General features: G+C 42.6%; 1 protein-coding gene across 1 annotated transcript in view; it reads right to left on the reverse strand.

The window, feature by feature from the left end:
- Window positions 1-8,807: 8,807 nt before the first annotated feature.
- KDM5A (lysine demethylase 5A) overlaps window positions 8,808-20,194 on the reverse strand; it is a 50,047-nt gene continuing 38,660 nt past the window's right edge. The window contains exons 25-28 of the mRNA XM_042889618.1: window positions 18,085-18,244; window positions 17,565-17,785; window positions 12,170-12,580; window positions 8,808-11,267 (exon numbers count right to left, since the gene is read on the reverse strand). Of these exons, the coding sequence (XP_042745552.1) occupies window positions 11,055-11,267; window positions 12,170-12,580; window positions 17,565-17,785; window positions 18,085-18,244 (1,005 nt within the window). The 3' untranslated portion in view covers window positions 8,808-11,054. The remainder of the gene's footprint in view (window positions 11,268-12,169; window positions 12,581-17,564; window positions 17,786-18,084; window positions 18,245-20,194) is intronic.

Below are 20,194 nucleotides of genomic sequence, written 5' to 3' on the forward strand. Positions count from 1 at the left end.
GGTATAGAGCTAGGCCTGCAAAGCAGTGGCAAAGTTTAAACTGTAGGCAGGCAGGCAGATTACAGAATTACTAAAGAAAGAAGAGGAAGAAAACACTGGAGCAACACCATGTTAATCAATCAATAGTGGATCTGCATCCACGCTGCTAGACTTCCCACAAGAGAAACAGGGAAAGAGAATAATAGAATCATAGAATAGTTTGAGTTGGGAGGGACTCTTAAAGGCCATCTGGTCCAACCCCCTGCAGTGAACAGGGACACCCACAGGTAGATCAGGTTGCTCAGAGCCCCATCCAGCCTGACCTTGGGTGTCTCCAGGGATGGGGCATCCACCACCTCTCTGGGCAACCTGCTCCAGTGCCTCACCACCTTAATGGATTCCTTTATAGGAATCTGGAGCAGGAATGGATTCACTCAAAAGGTGATCATGCACACTACAACCCTTTGTCACGAGAAGAGAGGTCTAGGAAATATGAGAGTGGCATCGTCCTCTGCACCTTACAGTGCAGTAAGTAACGGCACTGGCTGAAATACTCCGATGTAAAAAAAAAAAGGAAATAGTTTCTTCGCACATACTGCCTAATTTATTACGTGTGATATCCGTGGCCATTGCCATGGAGTACTGTTCAGAGGGTGACCAGGTCAATTCACACCGGATTCTGCTGCTGCTGCAGGGCTTTAACAGATGCCCAAATAAAAGAGCCATCTCTTTAAGCTAGAGAAACCAGGGAAAATGTTGCAGTGGGGAATTCTGCTGGAGCATGAGGATGGGAAAATGTTCTTGGAGACAAACCTTCTGACAGTCAATGACATAGTAAATTACTGAAGGTAAGGCAACAGTGATAAAAATAAAGAAAGCAAAGCCAAAGAGTTCCTTGCCTTGTGCAATGGATCCTTGTAGGCAGAGAGGAGATTGAACAAGGAAGTGTTTATATAGATTCTCAAAACTGTGGTGTGCATCAGCATCACTGCAGAAATGTCCCTGGATAACAATGATAACTACAGTGCACCAGTAACAATATTCTTATCAACCATTTAAACAGAAGACAAACTAATGGGCAGGAACTAATGGACTACGATAGGAAACAGTGTAATCAATAACAAACTATTCAGCTTCTGCCTGGATAGATAAGACTGTGCTGAACACAACAATAAGTTTAAAATGAAAACAAATCTTCAGTGTAAACATAAGCAACAAGGAGAAATATTAAATCTACAAATACAAAAGAAAGCTGTAAAATCCTGAGCAAAGCGTGTTTAAAATAGAACACCTCTTTCAGTGCCTTCTGGGGAGAAAAAGGGAAAAGTCAGTGTCGTTTTGAGAGATACTCCTTGAGAGATTGGAGAGCTTAAAAAAAATAATTTGATCTTTTTAGTGAAGATGAGAAGAGGGCCAACATATATCACAAAGAATCAGTGAAGAAAAAGATGAGCTGAATACACATTTTTAAAATTGCAGAAGGAAAGGAAACTGGGAGGGGCATTAATCAGCCCATCAGAGGCAATGAAAATCCAAAGGGAAAAAATGCACATGATGAAATCAGTCTGGATGCCTAAGATTATGCATCCGTATGGATATCTAAGCCAAAATGGAAGAACAAGGACGAGCAGAAGCAAACACTTGGGAAATAGATCTGCTAGAAACAAATAAGAGATATGGAATAAAGTGAACCTTGGGGATAAATATATGAACCAGCCAAGATGAGGTGAGTGCATTTCTGCTGGTCATATGCCGCTGGGTTGTTTCACTGTCCATGCTTCAGCAATGCCTCCCCTGGGTGCTGAGGAACTTTGGGGTAAGGGCACATCAGTCTTCTCCTCCATGCTTTTTCTGGAGGCTGATGACAGGGCAAAAGGAGATGGCTGCTGCTCCTAACCCATCCAGGGACTTGTAGGAGAGCAGCCAGGGCCTGGCCACTGCACAGCTCCGGTGTCACACGGAGCAGAGAGCATTGCTGGATCCATGCTGGATTGTGACTCCATATGTGAGCTGAGCACACAAAGCTTTTCCACCTCCCACCTCAGTCCCCCACCGTGTGTGACAGTGTCTGCCCGCCCCAGCACTGTGTAATCTTGCAAGCCACCTCCCTGCTTCCAGGAGCACAATTTGCCGTTAGGCTATCTGGGAACCAAAGGCCAGAGCAAATGCAATGCCTTTTCTCCATCTGATAACCACCAGGCTAGCAGCCTTTTCAAACTGAAAACATTATTAAGCTTAAGTGGAAACGGCAGTACAGAAAGCACAATTCTCACAAATACAAGCAGGAAGGGGATATATAGGGGCTGATAGTGCACAGAAAGAACCCAAAATAAGCACAAAGGATCGATCCATTGCTTGAGCCACCAGGTTCAAGGAAAGGCACTTTTATTTTGAAATAGCAGTGGCAGAAACTAAAAGTCATGGCAAGAGTCTGCAGGTTCCACAGCAAGAGAAAACACTACCATGGTCATTTGGGCAGGTTCCCACAAGCAAAGTTGCCCCAGAGGATATGGGTTGCCAGACAACTGCCCAAACAGACGTGGCCCAAAGCAAGAAAATCTGCATCCATGCTGGACAGCTGTGGGGTGGCAGAGGCTTCACGTTGGAAGTGTTAGATAGGCTGGCCTGAGAACAGCCTGCTCTGCTTGTGGAAGATAAAGGGACAGCTGGGGAGCTGCCCCACAGCCTACAGCATACAGGAAATAGTAGGGATGCTCAGCACATGAACTGACAAAGCTTGCCATTCCCTCTCCCTGTTTGCAGGGTTTTTTTCTGCTCAGATTTCAGAACTGTCTCAATTTCTGGACAAAAATGTTGGATGTTAGGAAAAATTTCTTCTGAGAAAGTGGTGATGCTTTGAAACAGACTGCCCAGGGAGGTGGTGGAATCACAACCACTGGAGGTGTTCAAGAAACATGTCATATGGCACTGAGGGACGTGGTTAGTAGGCACGGGCTGATGGTTGGATGATCTTGATGGCCTTTCCAACCTTAAAAATTCTATGAGAAATTAAACCAGTTAAAGGTTTTCTGCAAGACAACACAATTAGGCAAGCTACATATACGCCTGTAACATACTATGCAACATAAGCAATAGATGAATGGCAAACAAAGACTCCTAAGGCTGGAGACTTCATTCATTTTGGCATCTCCCACTTCCTCTCTCCAGCAGCTGTTACAAGCTCTCAGTGCTCCTGCTGCACCTTGCCAGAGGCTGGGCAGCCTGAGCAGAGCAACTGCAGGAGCAGAGCCTCAGGGAGGAGGCAGGAGCCATGACCCTTCTGAAGCCCAGCCATCTACTTCCTGGTGTGAAAATGGGTAGCTTGCATGTAAAAGATAAATCCACCCTTTGGCTGTTGGCTGCTAAAGAGCTAATTAGAGCATGTTTTCATATCAAAACCATATGCCAAAGGATATCACGCTTTCAGACAAATGATAGCACTACTGTTCAAGTGGCCCAGAAGTGAGACAGAAAAGTCCAGCAGATTTATGTACAGTATAGTGTAGAGAAGAACCTGGGTATTGCTCTGGGGATCATGGGCTTCTCCTGTTCTCTGTGCACCTGACTGCTCTGTGGTGAAGGTTATAAAGCTGACACAGACTGCAGTGAGAATGCAGTCATAGCTATTGAGAGGGCTGAGATTATATGAACCCCCTGCTCTCTGTCTGTGTGGAAGAGAGATGCTCTGGGGGTAAAAGGGAAAGCTTCACTCAGAGGTTTAAGCAGGTGCAACCCTATCTCACAATTCCTTTGAAGAACACCTGTAATCTGCTTTTAAACAGTCAATGTTAGGGCAATACTCAGAGAGCATCTGGTTCATAATTATTTATATAAAAAAAAAGTAAAAGGGTTTTCTTCAATTCAAGAGGTCTGGTAACTAGGAGCCCTAGAGGGATTAGAGGTGAGACCTTCCCCACTGGTAAGGGAGAAGATGTGGGGAGTTGCATAAAGGGCCTCAAAGAGAATGCAGCCCTATTTCCTCACCTTACTTTGAATTTCCCATGGTGTAATGGGAAGGCCTAAGGGAAGAAGCTGCTGACTGCAACAGGAATCTGACCAGCCAACTTCCTAAAACTGCCTTTTACTCAGCAAGAAAAAAAAAAAAGTCTCAGTTTCAAGTTGGGAATTTTTCTATTACTGTGTAGACTCTTCCATTATTTGCTATTTACTTACTTTTGTGCATTCTGTCATTTTTTAACAGCATCAAATCTTGAAATGTTGAGGTCTATATAGACCAAGGATGTTCTTACCAGGACCCTGAGGAAATCAGATCTCCTGCCTTCAACTCCTTGTGTCTGCATGGATATCCAGAAGCTGCAGTTGATTGCACATTTACTTTCCAGTCCACCCTCACCCTTCTAACACATAGCATGCAACAATTCTGGAGATGTTAAGGTCCCACACACTCAGAAAGAGGCCGGAGTGCCTCCAGACAGTTCCACTTCTTTACCAGAGACTCTCAGGCACTGGTGTGCATCAATTTTCTCTCACAATAATGCTTCTGGGCAAAGATAAGGCACTTATCTCCCACCTCTCATCTGTATAAGAGACTATCAGAAAATCTGGCAAGGAGATAATGGGTCAAAATGTTACCAATACACTGATTCCTGGTCCTCGATGTTAATCTTTACTGTATTTTGCTCTGATAAATGCCACTGCAGATGTGGAGGAGTGAGTTAAGTATATTTTCATCTATATAAAGGGAAAAGTTAAATTACCAGTTGTCAGAACTGCTACCCATCTCACATCTGCTCAAAATCTGGGCTGTTTCTAAAATTCATGTTACCCAGAGAAGCTGTGGTGCCCCATCCCTGGAGGTGCTCAGGGACAGGTTGAATGGAGCCCAGGGCAGCCTGAGCTGCCAGATGGCAGCCCTGCCCACACCAGGGGGTTGGGGCTGGTTGGCTTTGGGATCCTTTCCAACTCAACCCATTTTGTGATTCACCATTTGGATTTGTGGAAATTCCACTGCTATTATCATAAAAAAGCAGTAGCAAACATCCTGTTCTTCTGGGGAGCCTGGCAGGAGACTGAGTTGCTGTAAGATGGTATGGACCTTGTCAACTGGGAAGCTGATACAGTGGTTGGATCTGCTGGCACATCTCCAAGGCACTACAAGCAGATGCTGGGCTGGCCGAGGCAATCCAGCTTTTTCAGGTCCTGCGTTCTGAGGAGGCTGCTCTCCTTAGATACCAGTACCCACAGCAGTTACTCAGACAACTCAACTTTAAAGGACTTTTCCTTTTTTTGGGGGGAGCTGTGACTGCCAAAAATTGGCCTTTGAAAAGGCTCCAATTTAGACACAATGCCCCATCTATGATTAAAACCGTTCACTGCAGCAAGGCTTTTGTTTTGAAGCTATTCAGAGCATGACTCCTCACAAATATTTCCGGGTTTTAATAAAGCCTTGTTACTTTCAATGCCTTTACCTTGCAACTTAACATTCATTTGAGCCTTATGTAATGAGATGTCTTGGTACAACGGTCTAAATCTCTTGCTGTGCAGTTTCCAGCTGTCCTACACATTTATCACTCCTCTAAAGCCAGCGTGGCTAGAATTTTGATAAGGGCTGAATTTATTGCATCTCCCTGCTGACTATTGGCGCTCCAAGCAGAGTTCCTGTTTGGTCCAGGCAAGCTGACCAAACACATTCTTAGTGATTGCAGCTGGGCAGGATTTGAAGGAGCTCCCTGCTTTCCATTTTCATCTAATGGGGGAAAACCCTCAAACCCTGCTTTCAGCAAGACCGTAGTTCTCAGAGAGAACAAATAAGAAACTTTGTGCCTTTGAAAAATTTTTCATTTCCAGAGTACAAAACTGACCAGTGATGTACAGTGTTTCTCTCAGCCAGTCACTGCCTTCAAAAGGCAGGCAGATACTTATTATGAGAGCGAGGGATGTCTGGTAGGCAACTGATGAAAAATCCAAATAGTTTTTGCTTTACTTTGCTATAAAGTTGTTTATTCCAGTAACTGTTGTTAGAACAACACAAAACAAAGGTGACAGCTATCCTTGTGCAGCTGACTAGTAAGCAGCCTACTGGTGAATGAACAAAGCTGTAGGCTCTCTCATTTCTACTAGGGCAAAGATTAGCTGCCCTTCTTCATTCTCATTCATATTATGCCTTTCTTTTAGTGTAATGAGCTGCATGGAAAAGGGCTATTCATCAGTAACACTGACCTCAACACAGCCAGCCCAGAACCTTCCTAGATGTACGGGACCGACACAACTGCTTATTAGCTCACAGAGTATAGGTGTGAGCAGCACTGAAAGCAGCTCAGTTCTGCCATTTAAGGTTCTTCATGCATCTTACAAACTGCAATTCATGTAGTTTCTTTTTTTTTTCCTTCTAATCTTACATGCCACAATGATGAATGCAGCCAAGGAAACGTCTGTACAGAGGATCATTTTCCTGATGGATTTTGATGAACTCTTCTGCCATCATATTCAACGAAGAATAGGAAACGAGATGTGGATGCAGGACAGCCAACCTCACCCTCATCCCTGAATAGATTATGGAACGAATTCTCCTTGAAGTCACATTCAGGGCCATGAAGGATAAGATGAATCACTGACAGCATTAGCCCAATCTGGTTGCCTTCTGTGAAGGGTTGGACAAGGAGAAAGCAGTGGATGTTTACCCTGTCTAACAACAAAAACAAAAATGTGGAGTGGATGGAAATCCAACAAAATGGATGGAAAACTGTGTGCACTGCTGTGACTAGCAATCAGCAGCTTGAAGTCTATCAGACAGTCAGCTGGGAATGGAGTACCTCCAGGGCTGGTAGGGAAAGCAACATTGTTTTATGTTTTACTCACCTGGTGATGGGATACACTGCGCCCTCAGCAACCTGGCAGGTAGCACCAAACTGAATAATGGGAGGAGGAAGAGGAGAAGAGCAGAACAGCCTAAAACATGGGAGGAAAGTTCATTCAGTTGCATCACTACTGATTGGAGTAATGGGCTGACCATAAATTCATTAAGTTAACCGGATCTGCATCTGGACAAAAATAAACCAAGTGATCTGGGAATAATGGTGGACAAACTAAGTGTCAGCAGCATGCCTCCTGCCTATCATGAAGGCCAAACCCATACCAGGCTGCATAGGAAACGCATAGTCAGGAGATTAAAGTGATTTTTCTCCTGTACACTTTAACACTTGTAAGGCAGATCTGGAGTTCACGATCAGTCTGGGGCTTCCCAGCACGAAAACAGATGTTAACAAATAGCAGAGTATAGCAGAGAACCAACAAAACTGCTAAAAGACTAAGATGGCCCAAAGGAGGCTAAGCTGGGACTGTTCACCTTGGAAATTAAGGGGGTTGCAGGGTCTATAGACTACAAACACCTACTGGATAATTATAGAAAAGAGAGAGCCAGGCTCTTCTCACAAGTAAAATTAGAAGAGGCAGCAGGAAAGCTACAGCAAATGAATCTGACTGTGCATCAGAGAAAAATACACACTGAAGATGCTATAAAACAGGAACAGGAAATTGTAGAGGCCTTCAAACATCCTGGAAATACACAAAATTTGACCTACTTTCAAGTCAGCCCTGCTTTGGTAAGGAGAGGTTGATCCAGATGACCTTCCGTAGCCTCTTCAACCTAAACTACTCAATGATTCTAAAAGCTGAAAATAAGAATGCAAGCTTCACAGTGTGGCTAACAAAACACACAGACATCTGTTTCTGTTATCTTATGCTGTGTAACACTGCACTCTAATAACTCAAGACAGTTTTCATAGCATCATCAGTTTTAACTTAAGCCCTTATTATCAAATAGTCCAGGCCACATATGCAGTCAGGTACAGATACTTTGTAAAAAGCATAAATCCTGAAAGTAATAGCACTGAAGAGTTCAGGAGTGATGTTTATCACTATGCAAGTAAAGCAGCCCAATTCCAGGCACAACTCAAGTCTTGGCCATTTTTCCTTCCATCCAACAGCTCTGGTTATTTGACACATGAAGAGAAACAAGAACTGTGGTTAATACTCTTTGTGGAATACAGTATTAAGTCATGTACTGTTCTAGATACACAAGAGCTAAGATTTTGTATACACTGACATGTTGTCTCTAAAGCATGAGAAATTTTACAGCTGCAGCAAGCATTTATGAAAATGATTTCCTTAGCTTAACTTTGGTTTACTTGTTTGCATATTTTCATAAAAATTCAATAAGCTAAGATGTGGGGACAGTATCACAGCTGAAATTTGTTGTGCTTTGTTGTTGTTTTTTTTTTAAAACCACTAACTACATTTCTGCAGATTTTTCAAAAAGTCAACATTTATTCAAAATTTTATACTATCAGCAATCCTTTGGGAAGAATTATGCTTTTAAAAATAAATGTTTAAACAGAGAGATGTAAAGCTAATAATGGTCTTCAGTTTATGAACACCTTACCCAAAAGTAGATGGGAAACAAAACACACAGCTAAAGAAGTGCAGTAATCTCCTTCTGAGAAGGTAAAAACCTCCTCATATGGTCACGTGAAAACAGCTACTAAGAAGGTGCCTACTTGCCCATTTCTTGTTCACTGTTTTTTACGCCTGTTACAAGGAGAACGACTGACCACTGCATTGTATCGCTCTTTGCTTCCTTCTGCTCATGATCACACCCTCTACTCAGAGAAACAAGAACATTCAATGCAGATTTACTAAAAGAACTCTTTCCAGTTGATGGTAAATTACATATAACAATGACTTTTATCACGACAGAGAATGTAAGAATGGTTAAGAGGATATGCTCAACAGTTAACAGGATATGCTGACCACATTTTCCTTGTCGTGTCACGAATTCTAGGAGTCATGAAAGAATACAGACACTGGGATTCTTTACAAAATCTTGTACTAGTCTACTTCTGGAACAATTAAACATCTGTGACAGAGAGTCTATCCACTCCATATAGGGAAACATTTATGTAGTACCATCAGTTAAAGCCTGAAGGAAAGTAACAACTGTTTAAACCAGTTTACCAAAACTAAACGTACATCGAGAAGAAAAAAAATGTAAGTGGATGCAAAAAAGAGGGCATGTCTAGCTATAGCATAGACTCCTTCATAACTAAGTAAACAAATAATACTCTTAAGTTTGCTAGGGTGCCCGTTCAGCCACATGCTTAACCACAGCTTCCATTTCACACATTCGTCTTTCAGGAGCAGGAATTAGAAGCCAGTGACCAATCTGCACTCAAAAAACTCTCAAGATCCTGCACTTTCTGCCCTAGCTCTTTTCTGTTGCACATCTTCCTCTCCCCAGGTAGCAGGCACAAATAAACCAATAAAGTTCATCTACCTGAGCTGAGGTGCTGTTGTTTTGTTTTCTTTTCTTTTTGGACGGACAATTCTGCCAGATAAATAAACTTCCAAATATCAGAGAACAAGAGAATGGACACAGAACAGTCAAGACAGAACACTTTTGTTTTTGTCAATTTTCTTTTAAATCCCAATCCAGCTCCTAGTAAGACTGGACACTACTTACAACACTCCTAGAACTGCAGAAGAATGGAAACACAATAGGGAGCGAGTGGAAGGGGGGGGACAAGACAGCCCAGTGGCTAGCTTCAGACATTCACATACACAAAAGCCAGCACTGACTGGAGTCATTAAGGCCCAGATGCCCCACTAAATAGGAACAAACCCAAACACAAAGGTAGCACGTGAAATGTATTTACCTATTTAAACACAGGCAGCTGGTCAGGCTAGAATGGGGAAGGTAACTGCTAATTCCTTGTACTACAAGGAAGGAATGGAGTAAAAAAACCCAAGCCCACGGGCAGGTTTTTGCTTTGTGAACCTCTGTCTGTGCTGCTGGTTAACAGTGGTAAGTATAAAAAAATCAAAGAAAAATAATCTATTTATAGAACAAGTCAGTAGTCTGAGACATTTAGAAAAAAGTAAAAACAAGTCCTTCTTTAAAAATGGATTTACTAAAACAACTGTCACCCAGGATGACCCCAAGCCCTCTGGTCCTCTGGCAAAGCCAGGGGTAACTCTCAACAAGAACTGTTGCTGACTGGTACGCATCCAGCAAGGCCAGCAGGGAGGGGAATTTGCACTGTGAACAGTATCTGCAGACTGCTTGCTGGTATCTCTCGAGGCCATGCCCGTAGCCTGGTGATACTGGAAATAGTTGTGAGTGAAACTTTTCACAGAAGCACATGTCAGTGTAACCTCTGAGGTAAGTGGGCTGTCTTCTTTCCTTCCCATTCCTGGGTACAGATCACAGAAGCTGGTGCCCTGTACCTCCTTGCCAGCTCCATCCTGCGTGAGACAACTTTAACGTGCAGGAGTGCGGAACTCTAAGCAAAGCCTAGAACAGGAGAGGGCACCCCTGCAGAAAGGGAAGCACTCTGCTTTTCACAAGCTCTGGTCAAGATGGACATCATTTTTTCCCGGCCCCCTCAGGACAGGAAGATCAGTTGTCCCCCACTAAGGTAAAAATTTTGCTAGCAGAGTAGAATTGGGTTTCTTTTTGGTACACAGAACCTTTGCTATTTCTGAGATCATGAGCTCCTCTGCCCTTCAGCTACAAAAGAGAAACTCATTCATTCATCCACTTGCTCCCATCCTTATAGAGTAGTGTTAGCCGCCTGGATACGGAGACAACTCTCTTGAGACATTGCCCTTCTCACTGGGTTGGCAGGAGGAGGCAAAAGATAACTTCCAAAACCTCCTTAGGGCAACGTGGTATGGCTAAAAAGCTCCAGCCCATGCCACCAATTTCAGGCCAGCTCTGCTGCCAACATGGACTTCTAACACCCTGAAGCGTCTAATCTAACAGCCTCGGGTTAGCTCAGTCTCTAAGAGCAACAGCCACTCTCAAAGATGGAAATACTCAAGTCAAAACACTGGCTGCAGCTCCTAATGAGGCGGTGTCTGCATAGATGAGTCAGAACCACTGTGCCTTGACGTCCCTGCTGTATGAAGGAAGCCAGCTGTAAGGAAGGGACCAACTCTGCTGCAGGTCTGTACATCCTTGGAAGTGAAGCTCAGTGGCTACATTAGATTCAAACCCTCTCTTTCTGTAGGGGTATCAGCAGTCCATTTCTCAGCAAGTTCCAGACATCAAGCAGTTGCTAACTTGTCTCCTTAAGATCTTCCATTGGGAGTTTGTAGCTCAACAAGAAAGAAGGAGGTGGCGCATGAGCAGGGCTACTTGGGCCCTGCATTGTTTTCTTTGCACAGTTTATACAGATGTAATCCTCATTCTCAGCCATTTCTGGAGAGACACCAACGCAAACTTGATGAAACCACTCATCGCAGCCACCATCACACTGCACCCAGTCTACCTGCAAGAGATTGTATCAGCAACATTAGAAGGAGAGACAGAAAAGCAGAGGTTCTATGAAGAAAATGTCTTCTATTAAATCCACCCGATAGAATGAGAATGCAAAAAGTGTTTGGCACAAATTCATGAACTATACAACTTGTTTTAATAAGCTGCTTCAGTTTAAAAAGTAGTATTTTCCCAGCAATGCTGCTCCTTCTGTATCCTTAGGCCATGGCAGCTACTGCTGCTGTAGTTCTACTTTTGACTTACAGAGCAACATGAAAACAAAAATACATTTGTAAAAATAACAGTAGTGGCAACATATCTAAGATGGAGTTTGTAGGAGAATAAGCTGACAGTCAGAACAGAAAGCATCACACAGAAAAGCAGATCAAATTTTTTTGTAATAAACCAATCAATTCTAAACTTGCTGATTATCCATCTCCCAACAGCAACGTGAAGCACTGCAGTCTGTAGACCCAGCAGCATCACTGCTCACAAGCTGTATGCAGCAAACACTGAAAATGTACTACACTTAGGAGTGCTGCACATCTGCTCAGAAACAGCATGTGATCTGGAACATTTTATCACCGAGGCAAAGAATTCTTTGAATCAGACAATGCATGTTCTCCATTACCAGTAAAAGTTACTCAGCAGTCCAGTCTGAAGAGTTTAAACTTCCCAACCAAGATAGAGTACTTTTTCCCAGATTGTAATTTTTCATCTTCCCCTCATGTTTTAAAGTGGCTAGGAGAATGAGATGAGTTTGTCAAGTTTTATTCCCATTTACATACCTACCCAAGTACTATTCAATACCTTCTCATTTCAAATTATTCTACTTTTGTTACTCAAGCTGTTCAGCCTTATCATTGAATTCACTTTGCGTGAAATTGACTGTGATGGGACTAAGCAAAAACTCACTTTGTCTTTGCAGGGCCTCTGGCAGTTCTGTGCAGCACATACTGCGTTCTCATCATCTGACTCCTCAGCTCCAGACCAGTCATACTTAGAAGGAATATCTAGGACTTTCTTCTCTCTTTTTTTCTCTGTGCTCTCCTTTGCCAGCTCCACCTTTGCCACAACCACCTTCTCCCTCTTCTTCTTCCGCTCCTCTTCCTTGGCCAGCTTCTTTGCCAGCTTGTTCAGCTCCTTTGTCTTATCCATGGTGAGTTTTAGCTTCTTTTTCTTCGGCTTTTCTAATTTTTTCAACTCTTTAGATTTTTGCTTCAGATCTCCAAAGAACTGTTCTGCTCTCTCCAGCTTTCGTTTCCGCTTCCTCTCAGACGAGTCTCTCCCTCTCATTTTCAGTGGTTTCTCATCCATGCTGTCATCCTTCATAAAAGGGTAAAAAGAGATTGTTGGGGTTTTTTTCCAAACAAATTCCCATGTACCATAAATCTGTGGTTAAAACCGTACTTACCTCTGCCGTTACCATAACATGGGGGAAGAAACTTATCCAGCAACATACTGTCACGAATTCTAAATAAAAGAGGCTCACCTTTATCTTCACTGTACTAAAAAAAAAGTCTTAAGTACCCAAAGCATAGTGAATTTACAAGGTCCAGTAGGAAAATGTAAAATACCAGCAAGAGCAAGGAGAAAAAACAGGCAGTAATCCCAACTCCCTGCTCACGGTGCTTTTCAATAAAAGTTAGCAAGATTGATGGCTAGGTGTTCTTGCTTGTTTTTCATCCTATGTCAGTCTTGCCTATAATTATTTTTGAAGAAAGCAATTGCTATCCTGGAAGTTAGGACAGAACAATTGCTGAATTCTTAAAATGTATTATCAACTCCAGCAAGAGAAGAATGCAACAGATCCATTACTTGAATAGCTCCCAAACCAGGACACGCTACAAAAAAAACTGGTGTTATTAAACACTCTTAAGTAGTAGATTCAGATCAAAAAGTGGGTTTACAATTAGCAAGCTGTCATTGTAGGTGACAAGTTCTATTTAGAACCACTTCAAACAAACAAGACTGATTCAGTTTGAGTTAGTTCAGCCATATATTTTAACCTTAATTATATTAATAGATTAAGGACATACCACAGGCCAGTAAAGACTGGGTCTGTTTACTGTACGTGACTTAATATAGCTTCTCCACCCTATAACAAGTTCTCTGAAGACTAATTTGCAGAAGTCTACCTATTTTGCATCTACATAGAGAAAGAAAGGTATTTAACTCAAAATGAGTAATTCTGGCCAAACAAGTATTCGCAGAGCTTAATCACAAAAATGTTGAACACTACCCTCCACCCACAAAGCTGTTTTTAGCTATCAGTCCAACACTGTGGCATGCTATTTATAAAGTGCTATTTGCTGGCATTCAAATTGTTCATCAAAAAAACCTATAACCAAAACATAAGATTAAAAGAAAATTAATCTTACGAAATAAAGTCCCTAGATCTAAAAATAGTAATGCAGAACTTCTCCAGAAGAAGGATCTGCTTTATGCTACCGCCCTACAAGCTAGCAGTTTGGCAACATCTTGACTTACCCACTGTATTGGATGGCACTCAAAAGAATGATAACTGATCAGCATGCATTACTGTTCAAAAAATGTAACCCATTTCATGTTGGTGTATGCTATTGCCAGTAAGGAATAATCTTCAGTGCATTTCCTATACTGCTCAGTACAGGAAATAGCAATAATGTACTCTGTGACTATATATGGTCAAAATGACCCTATTCAGGTGACACAGGATGAAGGATGGATGGCAGTACAGCTCCAACACAAGAGTTTACATTCTCTTCTAATGTACAGCCCTCATTCATACACGTTATTTAGCCACAACATGAATGAGGCATAAACAATTTGAACTAGTCCTTAGAATCACCATATACACCTGACTTATTCAGTACTAGCAGAAAACTCAGCACATTTTCATAGAATATTTTCAAAAAATAGGAGTATGTGGGCTAATTTGATGAGAACTGGAATCTTGTTACCTACATTAAAAACAATGCTCTTTCCCCAGCAAGAGAAACTTGGCAATGTACAAATATTATCTAAGGTAAGTACAAGCTGTCCATATTAACAGGAACATAAAATGTCTTGAGTTGGAAGAGGTCTTAAAGAAGTCCCTTCCAACCCAGGCTTGAGAATCTCCAGGGATGGGGCATGTTCAGCTTTTCGGACCACTGCCTCACCACTCACTGAGTAAAGAATTTCCTCCTAATAGCTAATCTAAACCTCCCTCTTTTAGTTTTAAATCCATTCTCCCATGTCCTATCACAGTTTCCACCTTGTTTATATGCTCACTTCAGGTACTGGAAGGTTGCAATGAGGTTTCCCTGGTGCCTTCTCCAGATTGAATAAGCCCAGCATCCTCAAATTTTCTTTGTAGGAGAGATGCTCCAGCCCTCTGATTATCTTTGTGGCCCTCCTCTAGACCCACGCCAACAGCTTCGTCTCTTCTTGTGCTGGAGACCCCAGGCCTGGACGCAGTACTCCAGATGGGGCCTCACAAAAGCAGAGCAGAGGGGGACAATCCCTTCTTATTCCCTGCTGGCCATCACTCTTTTGATGCAGCCCAGGATGATGCTGGCCTTCCATGCTGCAAGCACACACTGCTGCCTCACATCTAGATTTTTCCTCCATCAGGACATCCAAACGGTTCTCCACACGGCTGCTCTTAATGAGTCTTTCTCCCAGTCTACATAGGTATCTTGGATTGCCCTAACCTAGGTGCAGCACCTTGCACTTGGTCTCGTTGAACTTCATTAGGTTTTCATGGGCCTACTTTTCAAGCTTGCTCAGGTACCTTTGGATGGCAGAGGAAGCATGGGCACGTGGCTTGAGAAGAATACAAGGATGCTATCCAGACACACAGAGACTGAATTGGGAAAGCCAAGGCACAAGGCACAAATGGAACTAAACTTGGTGAGGTATCTGAAAAACAAGAAGGAATTCTACAAGTACACAGGACAGAAGGGAAAGGTCAAGGTCTCTCCCCCCTCCCACACCTAGCCCATGATAAACAAGAAGGGAGATATGGCTACAACAGACACAGATAAGGCTGAGGTATCCAAGTTCTTTGCCTCAGTCTTCACCGGCAGTCAGGCTTCCCATGTCTTTTACCATCTATGAATATCTACAGTGAGGGTTGGGGAGAGCAAAACCCCCCTCACTGTAAGAGAAGCAAGTCCCAAACCACCTGATGGAAGTGGATGTGTGCAAGTCTACAGAGCCAGACAACTTGCATCCCAGGGTCCTGAAGGAACTGACATGGCTGTCAAGTTACCCTCCATCATATTTGAAAGGTCACAGCTATCAGGTGAAGCCTCTGGTGACTGCAAAAATGGGAACATCACTTCCATTTTTAGGAAGGGTAGAAAGGAAGACCCAAGATATTACAAACCACTGAGCCTCACCTCTGTGCCTAGGAAGGTCATGGATCAGATTCTCCTGGATGTTATGTCAAGCTATGTGCAGGATGAGGTTGTGATCCAAGTTAGATAGCACAGCTTCACAAGGGCAGAATTGTGCCTGACCAATCTGATGGCTTTCTACAATGGAGTGTCAAGATCAGTAGACAAAGGAAAAGCAACTGATGTTGTCTATACTGGAATTCTGAAAGGTCTTTGATGTGGTCCCACACCACATCCTTACTTCAGAATTGGAGAGATACAGATCTGAAGGACTGTTCAGTGCATAAGGAATTGTTTGGATGGTTGCAACCAGAGTGCTGTTGTATGGGAGCTGTTGATCACAGCCTGAACCTCTGACTGACCATCTGAGGAAAGCAACGAGTCAGCCGTGGGAACACGGGTGAAGGCAATTCACTCGTGCTGCCAGGAAGGTGTGGAGCCTGGCTCCACCTCTTCTAGACCCCATTTGAGGAATATCACTGAGAAACAATCTCTCTCTCTGAAGACTGCTCCTTGTGGAGTTTACTGCAACACCAGTACACATTTTCACTTATTTTGATTCTCTTTCCATTGTGATAATCTTACTAAGCCTAACATCTGTATACTTATTGATCTTACATCTTACCAAGCCTAACCTCTGTGTTCTTATTAACTGCGCAGCTGTGGTCAACAGATCCACGGTCAGGTGAAGGCTGGTGACAAGTCATGACTCCCATTGGCCTTGGGATCAGTGTTCTTTAAGATCTTCATTACAACCTTCACCTTCAGCAAGCATGCAGATGACTATACGTTGAGTAGTGCAACTGGTATGACAGAGGTAAAGATACCATCCAAAGGTATCTGGACAAGCTTAAAAGGTGGCCACCAGCACAAGAAAAGACATGCAGCTATTGGCACAGGTCCAGACGAGGCAACAAAGATGATCAAAAGGCTAGAGAACCTCCCAAAGAAGGGCTAATGGACCTGGCATATTCAGTCCTGAGAAAAGAAGGCTTCAAGGAAACATATCTGTGTCCTTCCAGTACTTTAAGAGAACTTCTGAACAAGATGGAGACTGACTTTTCACATGGCCTGATTATGACAGGACAAGGGGCACCAGTTTTAAACCAAAAGAGGGGAGATTTAGCTTTGATGTTAAGAAGAAATTCTTTACTCTGATAGTTATGAGACACTAGCACAGAGACTGCCCAGAGAAGCTGTGGCTGCCCCATCCCTGGTGGAGCTCAAGCCCAGGTTGGATGGGGTGGCAGCCCTGTCCACAGCAGGGGGTTAAAACTGGATGGTCTGTTCTTCAGGTCAGGTCCTTATTAAGGTCCACTCCACGCATCACCTGGTTCCACACAGAACGACCTCCCACATTCAGACCCTATGTCTGAAAGCATTTGTTGAAATGCTTCTTGAAATCTGTCAGGCTTGATGCCACGACCCCTGTCCTAGGGAGCTTGTTACAGTGCCTACCACTCTCAGGTGAAGAACCTTCTCCTAATACCCAACAACACTCTCCCTGACACAGCTCCATGCTGTTCCCTCAGGTCCTATTGGTGTCATTAGAGAAGAGATCCACACCTGCCACTTTGCTTCCCAGCTCAATTGATTCTTTGATTATAAAACAGAGCCCCACTACTGTCTGCCTGTCAGTCTAATGCATCTTCATTTACCATAACCCTTCAGCCTGACTCACCAGCCAATGTTCACCCACTGCATTATCTTTTTGTCTAGCTGCAGGCTGGGATTTTGTCCAGAAGGATACTAAGATAGATAGCCCTGAAATCTTTGCTGAAATCCAGAAAGGTTAAATCAACTCATTTCCTTTGGTCAGCTAACTGGTAACCTTGTCATAAAAAGAAATTAAGCATGTTAAACACTTTCCTCACGAACCCTTAAAAAGAACCACTATAAATGACGTGATCTTTTTCCTCTACTAGACTACTTCTACAAGATCATACCTCCATTACATGAAGGAATCTGTCTTCAGAGGGTGGATGAGTAGCCTGTAAAATCCGCCAGATGTGCTGAGTTTCATCCAGTGATACCTCCAGTAGGTCTCCTACCATCATTAAATCTTCTAACTGAGCCTTTGCTCCAGGTGACAGCTCCAATACAGGGGGCTCCAAACTGCGAGGTACCAGTGGACTTTTCCGAGGCTGCTTTCTTGGAGTGCTGGAACCTTTCAGACGGGAGACAAGTTGCAAGAGATCAAAACAAAAAAAGAAGTTACATACTTTGCACAACAGCTACTTAAAGATGGAGGCAATCCCAAGCAAAAGATAAAGAAACACAAAAACAAAAATCATGGACACAGCTTTAGATACCAGCCATCCCAACTGCAATGCTATTCTCTTACTCCTTACAGAGAACATATCCTCTACAACTAGCAGAGGCAACAAGAGTAGTTCCTCTCTTGCTCTCTGATTGCTCATTCCAGTTGTCTGTTCAATTTTATCCAGTGCATAGGAAAGCAGATACCTTGAGAGCAGCTTTTAGAAGCAGATGAATACGCATGTTCGGCACAGAATGACGGAGCAGTCCACATATGTGTCACCACTTCCTCTGATTTAATGGGGATTTCCTCATCACAAAACAAATTGGGTTCTAAGCTGCTAGAAGATTTTACGCTGGCATTGTCCTGAAAAAGACCCACAGGAAAAAAAATGTAACATCTGGCTCTAACAAATGCTTACCTCAAAGTAAATTCTACTAAGGCCAAACAGTTTGCTGTTCCTAAAACCCTCCTTCAAAGTATCCCCACCATAGACACCAACACCACTGGAAAAAGGTAGAAATTAAATCCCTATGTAAACAATAGAAGAACACAGCAGCTGTGGAGGCAAGTGAATTCTAATTCTCTAATCAGTGAGTCATGAGATGTATTTGTCAAGTTTTTTCCCTAAGCAGTCCTTCAAATGAGGTCTTCAGAAGTCAACATGACACTCTCACTTAGCTTACAGTTTTGTTTGAAAAATTTGACTGCAAGGTTATAAAGACTGCATCTTTAATAAAGCAGAGGTATGCAAAGTAAATAATGGTTATTATTGAAAGAAATGCTCTCTGTAACTACTTAAAGGGAGGTATTAGTGAGCTGGGGGTCAGCCTCTTCTCTTGTGTAACTGGTGATAGGACTGGAGGGAATGGCTTCCAGCTGCACCAGGGGAGATTCAGGCTGGACGTTATGAAATACTACTTCTCTGAAAGAGTGGTCAGGCAGTGGAATGGACTGCCAGAGAGGTGGTGGAGTCACCGACCCTGGAGGTGTTTGAGGAACGTTTGGATTTTGTGTTGAGGGACGTGGTTTAGTGAGAGCTATTGGTGACAGGTGCATGGTTGGACTGGGTGATCGTGAAGGTCTTTTCCAACCTTGGTGATCCTGTGATTCTGTGATTGAAGATCTTAGAGGGAAAGGAAAAAACTGCATGTTTCATCCAGCACAGGATCTCAGGATCTAAATATCAATAGATGGATGGCCACCAAATGGCAGTAATAAATAAAAATCAAATTTTGCCCTGAAATCAGGATTTTAATGGCAATCTTGAATAATTTTAAGATACAAACACTAAAAAAAAAGAGAAAGGCTGCAATACTTAAGAATGTTGTGAATACTTTCAGGAAAAGACTAATGATAGCACTGGTTTGTACTCAGTGCATTGCATAAAGCTGGCTGCTTGACATCTCAAATGTGTTACAAAAACAAATATAATGAATGTGATGCATGTCATCGATGCAAGTGGATCCACAAATAGAAAGAGGTTAGGAATGCCTTAAAAGTGGGAAAAAACTTTGTTTTGATTTTGCATTACAGTAGGCAGAAAATCTGAAGGCACAAACCCTTCTTAGTAGATACCCTGACATCTGCTAATATTCACTTCTCCCTTCCTCACTCCTACAGCTGAAATTAATAAACTCCTCAACCAGTTATTTTCACAGCATAATCTCTATACATTATTTTTAAACCCATCATTCCCACGGAAAACATTTATAAACCACAAATGGGAAGAAACACTTGAAAGACAACAGTATAAAGAATTAAATTCTGAGTAACTTTGCCATTTCTTTTGAACTCTGCTGCATCTATGTTAGAACTGAGTAATTTGGCTGCATAAAAATGTGCCTGCTCTTCCAATCACATTAGCTGACCTAACAAAAGACATTTCTGGTCCCTATCTGCATTTGTTTTGTCAGATTTTTACTTTAGATTTTTATAACAATGGACAAATCAAAAGGACAAGTAACAGATTTTCAAATCATGACAACAGAATGCACTCAACAGAAATGAAATTACACTCCTGCAATACCCTCACATCCTGACAAGCATATGCCTGCCATCTTTCTCAACATACGCTTTCTTTCATCACAACCTCAGAATGTGCCACATCTTTCAGAAATGCCTTATTATAACTTCCAGTGCAAAGAACAGTTTGCAGCATTTTTCTAATGAAGACATTCTAATAAAAGTTGTAATATTCAAATACAATTTACTCTTGTTGGCATCTCACAGGGCTGCAAGACAAATGTAGCTTCATGCAGTTATGTACTTAGACACAAGTTACTAACAACAGGAGATTGAGGCAGAGCATATCTG

Source organism: Lagopus leucura, unplaced genomic scaffold (genome assembly GCF_019238085.1).
Source record: "Lagopus leucura isolate 7727_CA_CO unplaced genomic scaffold, USGS_WTPT01 Super-Scaffold_100159, whole genome shotgun sequence".
Lineage (NCBI taxonomy): Eukaryota > Metazoa > Chordata > Aves > Galliformes > Phasianidae > Lagopus > Lagopus leucura.